At 42.7% G+C, this 13,713-nt stretch overlaps 1 protein-coding gene across 1 annotated transcript in view; it reads right to left on the minus strand.

Annotated features, from left to right (window-relative positions):
- TNFRSF8 (TNF receptor superfamily member 8) overlaps positions 1 to 13,713 on the minus strand; it is a 258,101-nt gene that overhangs the window by 85,398 nt on the left and 158,990 nt on the right. The window contains exon 9 of the mRNA XM_078640895.1: positions 6,589 to 6,614. Coding sequence (XP_078497021.1) covers positions 6,589 to 6,614 — 26 coding nt within the window. The remainder of the gene's footprint in view (positions 1 to 6,588; positions 6,615 to 13,713) is intronic.

The following is a 13,713-nucleotide window of genomic DNA, read 5'->3' on the forward strand; positions in this document are numbered from 1 at the left end:
CTGAGTAGTGCGTAACTGTTCGCCCTCCCTACCCTGACAGCCAAGTCCTGAGAGGGTATTATTTGGACTAGATTGCAGAGCCATAGTAGGATGGACACCAGGGCAAATGACCTCATCCTCCACATTAGCCCCTAACTGGCCTGAGGCGCCTCGCATAAGGTCTGCCAGGCAGTATCAGTCACATGTCAGAGCCTCTGCAAATAGTCAAGCAATCAAATATCTCCAAGCACCAATATTTGAAGGTATTTGTAAGCTATTTTTGCATCTTTGCAAATATTCTGAGAAGCACTCTACACCAGTCCCATGAGTAGGGTGTGGAGAGTCATCTGTGATGTTGGATATGCATGGTGTTTATACTACTCACAGTTATAATATCTACGGAAGAGACTCTTGTGGAGAACAGGGATAGGAACAGTTCTGGACTGAGGGATACAAAGTAACACCTGACATGACTACACATGTAGCTTATGAAGTTTAGGACAATTGTGTTAAATAAAGTTGAAGGGCCTGATTCACAAATGTAAAGTGAGACGAAAGTCTAACTTTACGTCTTTCTCTATTCACAAAGGGCATTAACTACTTGTAAATGCCCTTTGTGGATACCGAAAGTCGACCTTTATGACGACTTTCAGTATTCATAAAGGGCATTTACGAGTAGTAAATGCCCTTTATGAATACCAAAAGTCGGAAAGTGAGACTTTTGTCTCACTTTACCTTTGTGAATCTGGCCCAAAGTGTTTTCTCATGTGCTTTTTGGTTTCTGAGGAGTAGATGTTTTACATTCAAAGTATCTTGATCAAGGAAATCTTTATTCTGACAGTGGACAAAACTGCAATAGGACTTTCTTGATAAACGACAAGCCCTCGGTTTTAAACAGATGATGGTGAGCGGCTCAATACTCATTGTACATGTTATGTTATGTTGTCTTGTACAGCGCATGGCTACCCCAGCAATGGGGCGTCACAGCGCTGTAGACCACTGGGGAACCCATCCTGGCTTTCCCTGTGAGATGATCCCTGCTAGGTATCTCCAAGGTGAAACCAGGCATCCCCAGTGTATGTGGGGGGCCGTTGTGGAGATGAGGCAAGTTAATGCCCAGAGTTGCCGAGTGTGATCCTTGGTTAGAGTTGGCACCGAAGCGAGAATTATCGAGTCCGCTGACTCTGGTCCACGACCCTGCCGCGTCGGGAATTGAACCCTGGTCCCAGGCCATCCTCTGCTTCCGGTTCTGCCGCCTCTAACCAGTGAGCCACACCACTCCACTACATACAACCACGAGTCCTCAAACATGACAGTGGTTTCTCAGGCCTGGTCAGATCATGCCTTTGACTCCATCAACCTTTCAAACCTAACTTACAAACCAACTACAAAGTACTCAGAAAGAATACTTTCCCCATTTCATTTAGGCACTTTAGAAACATAAGGACTGAGTCGTTTGAGTCAACGTATGGGGCTGTCATACCCAACCAACAACAAACCCTGAAACATTGATTGATAACTTCTGCCTCAACATTTCATCCACTCTAAAACCACCTGTCCACCCCAAAAACCCAAAGTGGGTCTCTAATCCATCAACAAGTGGTCCAACTGAGAGCTATCTGAGTAAAATGGGTAACATTAAAGAAGAATTGACTAAGTGACACTGTAAAAATACAAAATCTACCACCACAGTCCAAGGAAAGGGTATCACAATGCCATCAACACTGCCAAAAAAACTCATCATGCCTAATGAATACATGAGGAATAAAAACTAAAAAAGAAAATCTGAAATACCTGTCAGTGTGAAGACCTTCTTGAGTTCTTTAAACCTAAAACTGCCAGGTGCCAAAAACTGAGGCATCATCACCATTTCCTCAGGTGTGCCTATTTACCCTCCATTGTCCCACCACCACCATGATCCATGTTCACCTGCTTCAAATCTTTGGAAACCAAAGCGGTGCTAAACCTGGTTTCCAAAACAAAATGTCCAAATGTCCCTGCTCAGAAGCATGCCTTAAGCAACCCTACTTCCTCTTGTAACAGATACCACACATTTGATTTGTACCTCCTCTTCTTTAGAATCAGCCCTGGACCTATCAAACACACCATGAGTACAACCATTCTGAAAAACAAGACAATTCCCAATGATTGGCTTATCTCAAATCTGCATTATATTAGCAAAGTCTTGGAAAGGGAGGTAATAACACAACTTCAAAAGTATTTGGATTCAAACTATCTTTGTCCTAAATATCAGTCTATATTCCGCTCTCTAAGAGGTAGCAAACCAAAAAACTCTCTGGATGGGGACAACAAACTGCTCTCAAAGCAATTTCGACTACTCACTATACTGTTGACGAGTTGATACCTATGGATGGGCTGGATAACTGGGCAGCATCTCTGGACATGTGCTCCAATGGGTCCAATCCTTCAAACATAACTGCAGCCAGAGATTCAGGATCACATGTGTCAAACTGTCCACGCTCCGTGTCCTGTGGCATCCCTCAAGGCTCTTTCCTCTCCTTATTGTTCATTATATACATGCAAAACCCTGGTACAGCTTTTTGAACAGTATCAGGCGAACTTCCAAATGTATCCAGAGGATACAAAAAATCACTTTTACTTGGAAAGTGGTCCAGAGAATCCAACCAATATGATTTCGTGCTTGGACCATCTGTTTCACTGAACAAAGGAGAGTTTTTATTGTGAATGAATTGTTCCAAGACTGATAGCCTATCACTAGAGAGCCTGTGCCTAAATCAATACCCTTTGAATAGCCCCCCAACCATGGAACCATCAATTGACCTCACATAAAGTACAGAACCTATGTATTCTCTTTGATGCCAATCTCACTTTGACGCAAGTCAACTCTGTGACTAATGGGATTAGCCTGTATCTCCCCCTTCTCTGAACAATTCTCCATATCAACCAAGAAGTCAGCCTGAGGAAAGACCTTCTTATGATATGCCACGACATCTGCAACATTATATTTTCTGGTCTCCCTAAGAAACATATTAGAAGGCCACTAAGGCTTGATAAAAACACAGCACAGATGTGCCTTTATAACTAGGGCCACATCAGGCATGCCCTTATAGCACCTCACTGATCTCCAGAAGACACCAGGTTTAAATTTAAAGGCCATATTAGCTCTATTTACTGAGAGCAGCTTGAAAACCAGGATGTGCAAACAGCACAATGACTACCAATTAGTTGCATGCCTAAATGTAGATTTGTAAACGGACACAAAACTCATGTTTCATGAATATTATTAAGACAGGTCTCATTCTGCAACCCTCAACGAACAGCTGTGAGGATACCTGCGAGGGACAGGTGACCTTCATCTATGCTTACGCAGTACCAGCAATTCAAATGTTTTTTTTAAAGCAGCCTGCGTCCCTTTAATTGAAACAAGTGCTGATTTAAAAAAATGTCATGTTGTGAAGACATCGGGGGGATCATGCAGGGGCCCCTCGGCCATTGCCTTTGCCCCCTTCTGTTTTTATACATTTCAGTAAGGTTTTCAACCCCTGTCAACCCTGTATTTAACTGCTACCGTGCTACCGCATTTTCCCGCTGTGCGCTGATTTTTGAAAAACGCGCGGTTTGTGACAAAGGCAGCTCGTCATCCGCGTAGCGCAGGTAACGCCCATGACGAGCTGGCTTTGTCATCAGCGCGGAAGGGGTTAAATACCTCTGGACAGAGTGATTCAAATTTGAATTGATATAATGTTCAGAACATTTACTGATTATTAAATATAGGGACAAAACAACATTTTATGGGAGGCTTTTTATGTTTTTATCTTGCGGTCATTTTTAGGTCTTGCCTAGGCAGTACATGCACAGTCTCTTTGAGACATGCTGTCTTCAGTATGTAGAGTTTCATTCCGCCCCTTGCTCCTGATTCATTCACTTTTGTGTTGTTCGTAAAAGTGTGCTTTGTTTGGTCTATTGGTCTTATCTCTCCCACCTTCTTGTGTAATGCTCCTTCCCTGGATTATTGGCCTATTATGGCTATCCTTTCTCTCGAGGCTTTTTCCTTTTCTGTTTGCGCACTCTTTTTTTTTTTTTAAGCAGCCTGATTGTTTATTTTTTTACTGTTCCTGTTTCTTGCCACTGTTTTCTCATGGTTTAAAATGCAGCCCGCAGCCCATTTGTTCATGTTTTACACTACGTTTTGTATGGCTTTTAAGAATTCCAGACTTCATGTTTGTTTTATGAATGTTTTATGTATGTTTCTTCCTGCACACTTTTTTCTTCTTTGCTTTTCCTCAGATCATGTATCAGAACAGCACCCGCTTCATGGACACCGTGCTTCATGTTCAGGATGGTAACACAACTCTGTGCTTAGCTGATGGCATTAGGTTTGCTCCTCAGCTCGTCTTTGGTCCACTCACAATAAATCCAACCAATTGCATGGATTTATCTGCCTCACCACAGTGTAGGGGCCCCCTTCAGAATATGATGAACCCCACCCCCCTCACAACACTCATCTCACAGCACCCACCTCCCTACAGTGTTCACTTCTCCTGCTCTGCCATTGGCAGCTCCCCTCCTCTCTCTTTTTCTTCATCTTCCTCTTATTTCCTCTCTTTCTATCTCTGACCCGCTCTTCCCTACTTGCCGAAAACTAGGACTTCAACAACAGTTCTTACCCTCTCTTTTCTCTCCTTTCCTTTATTTGTTCCCCTGTGAAATGGATCCAAAAAAGAAAGAAACACTTTGGCTGCAAGTGTTAACTTTTTCTGAAATTTTTCTATTCCAAAGTGGTCTTGGGATGGAGAGTAAATAAAAAGGTTTAAAATAAGGAAGTGTAAAAAAACGAAATAAAGCAAGACACAGTGGTCAAAAAGAGGCCAGATTGCTATTACCAAGGATATGGTGCAGCCTAGCGTTTCCGCCTGCGATGGCGGTAGGTTTTGCAACTTATCGCCACCGCAGGCACCCTTGCATCAGAGTACAAGGGTGTCTGCGAGCAGGGAGGTTTGTTTATGTTCAGGAAGGAGTTCCGTCTTGCACAAAAACAAACCTTAAATGCCATTTTGTAACTTACATGTGTGCTGCTTTATTCAGCACACACGTAAGTTACAAATTGGCATTTTTAAAAAGAGGTTTGTTTATGTACAGGAAGGGACACCTTCCTGTACATAAACAAACCTTGGTGTTTTGCTTTTTCCATGTGTGCTGCACAAGGCAGCACACATGAAAAAAGCAAAAATGAGGAGAAATTAAGCATTTCTCCTCGTTTCGCCACCTTAACGCCAGGGTTTTTCTGCTCTTGAATTTGGCGCTGCCACCTATTATCGTCAAGCTTGATAATAGGTGGCAGCGTCAAAGTGAATGGGTATTGCGGTGGAACGGCCACCGAAACACCCACTGCACGCCCCCTTTCACGATGCGTTTATCATGAAAGGGGCCCTATTACCAAGGCAGCATTAAGTCAATTAACGTGGCTTTAAGCCACGTTAATTGATTTAACGCTGCCTTGATAATAGGGCGGATGCAAATATAGCTGCGTCACCGGCAGAAAAGTGCCGATAACGCGGCGATAAGGGGCTTAATATTATGCCCCTCTGTTTTCCCCAGGTCGGGAAGTGCCCCTTTCTTGGAGGTACTGCAATACCTGGTTCATGCGTAAAAATGGAAAACACTTAAGTTTGCTCCTTGGCTTGTCTTTGGTCCAATCACAATAAATCCAACTGATTGCATGGATTTATCTTCCTCACCACGGTGAAGAAGCCCCTTCTGAATATGATGACCATGGCTCCCTTCCCCCTCACCACACTCATCTCTGCAATACCTGGTTGATGCATAAAGTGGAAAACGGTTAGTGTGGTCCTTATCAGCTGTTTTATCTTATTTTAGTTTATAAAATGTGTACCACGGCCCTCTGATCAGGGATGTGGTCTTTTTAAACCGTATTGCTTACGTTTTGTAACCATGTAAGCCATGGACATTGAAACCGGTCCCTTCCAGCCCCTGTATTCATGTCCTTAACTTTTCATGTAAAGCAACTCATTCAATTCTGAATTATGAGTGTAAAAGAATGAAGGCAACCATGTTCTTCCTGATTACATTTCACATACTATACTCAATCTTGCATTCCCTATGAGTGTTGACTTTTTCCAGGATGTGGTTACTTTTTGGCAATAGCGCTATGCAAATATCATCACTCCACTGCATACAAAAAAACGAAAGTAAAAAACATTGTAATTTTCAACACCAAGAGCTCTAACGTTAACAAACGCGAGAGCGATTGCATTGCAAATGCTTGTTTAGACTTGAATCCTGGACAAAATGTGGGGCAAAACGTACTCCAGGATTTTATCATATGTTTCTTATACAATACTCCCTCTGGCGGCAGGTAATAGGGTTGGCATGAGACAAAGCAGCTGCCAAATTACAACAAGCGCTATTCCGACACTGGCACCCCGGGATCCTTTTGTCTCGGTAGAATTATCTGGGAGCTGCGGCATTATTAGTGAATCACCAAGCATGCACTTTGCAGTCTGATTTTGGACATGTCCACACGCCCTTCCCATCCCTTCAGATGGCTCTCGATCACTGAGATTAGAAAGAACGGTAATACATGAGAAAACAGGAGCTCGTACTTACACAGCAGTCCAAGGGCCAGCCACAACCTACAAGAAAACAGAAGTCATGGGTCACAAATTGTAATTGCTTCTGGTCAACACGTGCTTCAGAAACAACACAGCTCCCAATATGGAAATAACACAAAACAGTGACCCAGGTCCTGATACTAATGACAAAAGCTAAACAAAGATTCGCTAGCACTGAATTTTGCAAAATTCAGGGATCTGCATTTTATCATTTTTTATAGTGTTTGATCAATTGCTTTAAACGGTGACGTTTTGCAGAGTGAGCAAAAATATAAACTGGGTTTTCTACTGGAAGCTATAATACAGGAAAACGCTGTGCAAACACTGATGTCTTCTGAGTATTGTGCCAAATGCAGACTTAATATCATTATTTTTAAGCGGTTATTTCGTTTTATATCTATACTACTATTATAAAGTGAGAACTGGGAACCTTTGAGGAGGGGAAACTCGGGAACCACAGCGCCAATCCAAACACCCAATACATCATTGGAATTGTCAGGGTAAGCAGATGGACATAGGCTATATATGTCAAAAAAATATATGGTATAAGGGCAAAGTAACTTTTTTGGAAAAGTAGTCCCTTCGAAGTAGCGCCAGCTAACGACGTGCGTGCTGACATCACGGGTCGGCGGCCAGGAGCGCGGGGAGGAGCGGCCAGGACCGCGGTAGCCGGAAGCAACACCCTGCGAGGGCCGGACCGATCAAGCCATGCTCAGCGGGGCCCGTCGAGAGTTGGCAGAAATGTACAAAAAAAGTAAGAATCTCTTCACATGGAAAAGAATGTTGCGCAAATAGCAATGCAGCCCCAGAGAGGAACAGGAAGCGCGCTGCCTTTCCTTCTTCTGTCTTGGTGGGTGTCTGTTGATTGGCCTCTGCTATTCCCTATCGCCATGCGTGTCTGTGGGCGCGGGGGCGGCGGCGCAGGATGACTCTTCCAATAACTGCAGAGTGAGGCCTGCCATGATGCGATCGATGCTGCCCCGAGGCGAGCTGCAGGGGTTGTGCCAGCGTGCCCACAACACATGGGCAAAGGAGGTGAAAGCAGGAAGTGAGCCGGCCACTGACTTCTTTAAATAGAAGGGAAAATCGCACCGACATGCCCAGGGAAGCGCGATGCTGGTGAGTACCTTTCACCGAGCAAAGCCTACCCGGACAACGTCGGGACGGGCTGCTAGTATATATATATATATATATATATATATATATATATAAATATATATATATTGTTTATTTTAATTAATCAAACACATATCACATTCATGCTGGATACAACTCAGCAGGTGTTGATTTATTACAGGGCTATTGAACTCAGGGCACACATGAGGTGTGAAGACCTGCTGGGACTTGAACAAATAACGTGAAGAGCTTGGCGTATATCAACAGGGAGAGTCAGGAGCATGGATTACACAGGGCCTGATTACAAGTTAAAGGTGCTATTTATCACACCTGGTAAATAACAATACCCCAGGGTTCTTTATTTATCGGGTGTGATAAAGAGCACCCATTATGAGTTATTGGGGAATAACGTGCAGATTTTGGTGTTTGACGTAGCATAATCTGCATGGTACTGTAAATAATGTACATATTTTCCCTGTTAAATTTTGGCAGGTTTGAATTGCCGAAATTTAACAAATGTTGGGCTTGTTAATGCATTTGATAATTATCCTATGAATTAAATAAAACCAAACTCGTAAATTCATCCCATGCATAAACAGGGGCTTACACACAGGATGGATTTAACCACCCAACTTGTAATCAAGGCCTAAGTAGGTCCCCTCCCAGAACCTATTTGTCTGGACTTCGCTCACCGCCACAAACCTTGGTACTCCACCCTCCCTCCGCTACAATGCCATTACCCTCCACGTCCGTAAGCATGGCCGCTGCTCCACATGCTGCTGACTCGCCCACCACACAAGACCGAGGGAGCATTCTCTTGCACTTCTTGCAAGTTTTGATGCTCATAGCCACAGACAACACTCACCACACCAACAGCCCCCAACACCCCATTTGCTCAGACTCGCAATCCTGAAACCATATAAACAACACTCCACCACTCCATGCATGCTCCTCACCACCCGCTCACTCACCAAAAACATCAGAGATCTGAGGCGTTCTGCACAACAATGCTCCTGGCCTGCTTTTCCTTACATAAACCTGGCTGAATCCTGCACCAACACCTGACATTGCCACAGCCACTCCACCCCACCCCTGGCTGCAAGATTCCAAGGCAAACAGACTTCTCTATCATCCACAAGAACACCATCAGCTGCGCCACATCTACAGACACCTCATCCTCCAACATGGAACTCCTGCCATTCAAGCTCCACATCACAGCCAACTTCACCCAAAGTGGCACTCTGATCTACCGATCACCAGGACCATGCAGCAACTTCACTAACACCATCTTGCACTTCGTCACAATACTCACCCTCTATGCCAGCAATTACATCCTACTCTGAGACCTGAACTTCCAGCTGGAAGACCACACTGAACCTATTTCAAGAGCCCCCATTGAAGACCTTGGTAGCCTGGGCCTAAGCCAACGAGCAAAGAGACCTGCCCAAGTCGCCAGACACCTCCTGGACCCTATTTTCACAAACATCAGCAGCATCTGAAGTGACATGCCCACTTTAGTCTCTTGAATAGACCACACCCTTGTCAAGCTCACCATCCCCGTTCCGGTCCAATTCTTATGCATCATAGCCAGAAAAGTAAAAAACAAGTAAAAAACAAATAGTTCCCTTAGTTGTGCTAACTCCTCCAATCTTAGTGGGTTTCTACCTCACTATGGGTGTAGGACTCTGAATTGTACACACACAGTCATCAATTATCACTTTAAGGATACTTGGCTAGAAGTAAAAACCCCAAAAGGCACTTACAGTCTATAAAGTAAAAACATAACCAAAAAGGAGTACATTCATCATTTTATTTATAGAAACATAGGGTGCAACGATAAGCTCAATGTACGAAATACTAATGTTTATCAGTTCGTTATTCTAACTACTAACACAAATTAGATCTTGCTTGTTTTATTTAATGTCGCTGTAACCCATATATCGGTTAAACATTCTGTATTAAAAACAATTCATAATCCACAATGTGTAAATACAAGAAGTTAAAATTGTTTTCACATAAACAAATATTAAAACAATGTCGATGCGTTTCGGTGGATCCTGCTGTGCGCACCACCTTCCTCAGGACAAATTTAAAAACAATCTGTAAAAATAGAATTACAAGAAGGTAGACCCAAGTCACTACTCATTTTTTGCAGTTTTATCAAGCAAGCAATAAACATGCACATTCCTACATCTGAACATTCTCACTGTACTCCTTGGTTGTTCAGTTCATTGTCTTCTTATCATCTATACTTATACCTGTGCACTTAATTTGTTGGTCCCACTCCTAATGCCAGTATCCTTAGTTTCTCCACATTATTAGGATATTACTCACATGACATTGACCCTCTCATTTCTATATAAAGGGAGGTCATCATCATCCATTCCGATTCTCAAGTATCATATTGATACTGAAACTCGCCACTCACATCCTTTCATCACTTATATACACTTTTTTTTATTTATTTACACACCTTATTATGGGCCGTAAAGTATTCCAGTTGATAATTACTCTGGTCACTTCACTTTAGTTCAGCTTCTTGGTCGGCAGTTGAAAAGATATAACCGCACAAAACAAGGGAGATTTAAATTACTAATTATATTCTGCCTTACTATTTAGTGGGTATTGTCTTCTGAGTTGGTTCACTTACTCTGGACAGGAGCACTGCCTCCTTTGTATTAGCTGATGTCCTTGTTTATTTGGTTTTCATTAGACAAGGTTCCAAATCCACATCACACTCTGTTCTTGTATATATTCTCTCTAGCGTGTAAGGGTAGAGATTAGTATAATTCCCCTCATGACGGTTTTCTCATTCATGAGTTAGTTCCTATCTACTGATATTCGCTTACCACTCACTTTGTTTTGTGGAGTATTTGCTACTAGGACTTTGTGTTACTTCCCGCCCGGTAGTCATTCATTGAGTGCTCAGATCGCGAGTTCATTAATTATCTCGATCATAGAGTCCTGTCAAGGAAAGGAAAACTTGCTAAGTGGAACTCTAAACGTGCATAATACCAAAGCCACTCATCTTATTCCTGACGTTATCTCCGGATTCTCTAGCTAGAAAAAAGTGTATATAAGTGATGAAAGGATGTGAGTGGCGAGTTTCAGTATCACTAGCTAGAGAATCCGGAGATAACGTCAGGAATAAGATGAGTGGCTTTGGTATTATGCACGTTTAGAGTTCCACTTAGCAAGTTTTCCTTTCCTTGACAGGACTCTATGATCGAGATAATTAATAAACTCGCGATCTGAGCTCTCAATGAATGACTACCGGGCGGGAAGTAACTACAAAGTCCTCGAAGCAAATACTCCACAAAACAAAGTGAGTGGTAAGCGAATATCAGTAGATAGGAACTAACTCATGAATGAGAAGACCGTCATGAGGGGAATTATACTAATCTCTACCCTTACACAATAGAGAGAATATATTCAAGAACAGAGTGTGATGTGGATTTGGAACCTTGTCTAATGAAAACCAAATAAACAAGGACATCAGCTAATACAAAGGAGGCAGTGCTCCTGTCCAGAGTAAGTGAACCAACTCAGAAGACAATACCCACTAAATAGTAAGGCAGAATATAATTAGTAATTTAAATCTCCCTTGTTTTGTGCGGTTATATCTTTTCAACAGCCGACCAAGAAGCTGAACTAAAGTGAAGTGACCAGAGTAATTAACAACTGGAATACTTTACGGCCCATAATAAGGTGTGTAAATAAAGAAAAAAAAAGTGTATATAAGTGATGAAAGGATGTGAGTGGCGAGTTTCAGTATCAATATGATACTTGAGAATCGGAATGGATGATGATGACCTCCCTTTATATAGAAATGAGAGGGTCAATATGATGTGAGTAATATCCTATAAATGTGGAGAAACTAAGGATACTGGCATTAGGAGTGGGACCAACAAATTAAGTGCACAGGTATAAGTATAGATGATAAGAAGACAATGAACTGAACAACCAAGGAGTAAAGTCAGAATGTTAAGATGTAGGAATGTGCATGTTTATTGCTTGCTTGATAAAACTGCAAAAAATGAGTAGTGACTTGGGTCTACCTTCTTGTAATTCTATTTTTACAGATTGTTTTTAAATTTGTCCTGAGGAAGGTGGTGCGCACAGCAGGATCCACTGAAACGCGTCGACATTGTTTTAATATTTGTTTAAGTGAAAAAAATGTTAACTTCTTGTATTTACACATTGTGGATTATGAATTGTTTTTAATACAGAATGTTTAACCGATATATGGGTTACAGCGACATTAAATAAAACAAGCAAGATCTAATTTGTGTTAGTAGTTAGAATAACAAACTGAAAAACATTAGTATTTCGTACATTGAGCTTATCGTTGCACCCTATGTTTCTATAAATAAAATGATGAATGTACCCCTTTTTGGTTATGTTTTTACTTTATAGACTGTAAGTGCCTTTTGGGGTTTTTACTTCTAGCCAAGTATCCTTAAAGTGATAATTGATGACTGTGTGTGTACAATTCAGAGTCCTACACCCATAGTGAGGTAGAAACCCACTAAGATTGGAGGAGTTAGCACAACTAAGGCAACTATTTGTTTTTTACTTGTCTTTCAACCCTGTTCCCTTGTAGTTAATTAAGGGTTACTCTCTTTCCTTTTGACTCATAGCCAGAAAAGCCCACCGAAACAGGAGCATCATCACTGGCAAAGATTAGAACACCACTCTCAACACCCACCAACTTGAACACAGCAACAGCCTTCCCAAAGCCATCAGAATTTCAATAACTGGATCACCTGCACCACGTTCCAGGTGCCCTCAAATATAGCAATACAACAAGATTGAGACCCCAGGCCATTGGTACACGAAGGAAGTTAGACTAATGAAACACCACTACAAACAGCTGTAGAGTAAATGGAGAATGAGCCAGGGCAATGCACAGGAGCATGCTTAAATTCGCCCTAAGATGCTACAACCAAATGATCTGGACCACTAAATGCACCGTTCTGGCATCCGCATCAATGTCACCACCAACAGAAGCAAAGACTTCTTCAACACTGTGAAAGATTTCACCTCAGCATGGGCCACCTCCAACTTGATCATACCCTTGCGTTACCTCTGCAACAATCTCTCTCAATTCTTCAGCAACAAAATCATCGCCATTTACAGCAACTTCAGCAAGCAACTAAATCCGACACACCTCGCCAAACATCTCCCTATCTTATCCAAAGAACGAATGCTAATCACATGGCCCATCTTCACCCCAAGAGAAACTGCCCCAACCATGAGGTTCATCCACTTAGGGGCTCCATCAGACCCCTACCTCAACCATGCCTATGCTAGAGGACTGAAACCCATCAGTGCCATGCTCACACACATTCTGAATGCCTCCACCTCTTCCACAACCTTCTAGGATGCTTGGAAACATGCAAAGGTACCCCCGTTGCTGAAGAAACCTTCTGCAGCCCCTTCAACGCTCGCCAACTACAGACTGATCTCCCTGCTAAAATTCCTGGCCAAGGTCTTATAGAAAATCAACAACAGACATCTCACCCAATACCTCAAGGATCACCAACTACCTAACACTACTCCGTCTGACATCAGGCCCCACCACAGCACTGAAACTATCCTCATTCCTCCCATGGATCATATCCACATGACTCTGGACATAGGAGACATCCTCCAGGACATTTCCGCAGCATTTGATACAGTCTCCCATCTCATCCTCTTTGAACGCCTACATGACACTGGAATCCAAGGACACATATTTCGATGGATCTGCTCCTTCCTGACTGTAAGGGCCCAGTCAATCAGCCTGGCATTGTACACCTCGGAAGCCCGCGACCTCATCTGTGGAGTTTCACAAGGATCCTCCCTGGGTCCGGCCCTCTTCAACGCATTCATGTTCCCTCTAGCTAGAATCATCTGCTCTCATAATATCAATGTCATCTCATACGCAGAGGGTGCTAGAGACCCCGGCCAGAAGATGGTCGCTCTCTGTTGAGGCTCTACTGGCTGGAGAGTAAAGTCTGGC

Source organism: Lissotriton helveticus, chromosome 5_1 (assembly GCF_964261635.1).
Source record: "Lissotriton helveticus chromosome 5_1, aLisHel1.1, whole genome shotgun sequence".
Classification (NCBI taxonomy): Eukaryota; Metazoa; Chordata; class Amphibia; order Caudata; family Salamandridae; genus Lissotriton; species Lissotriton helveticus.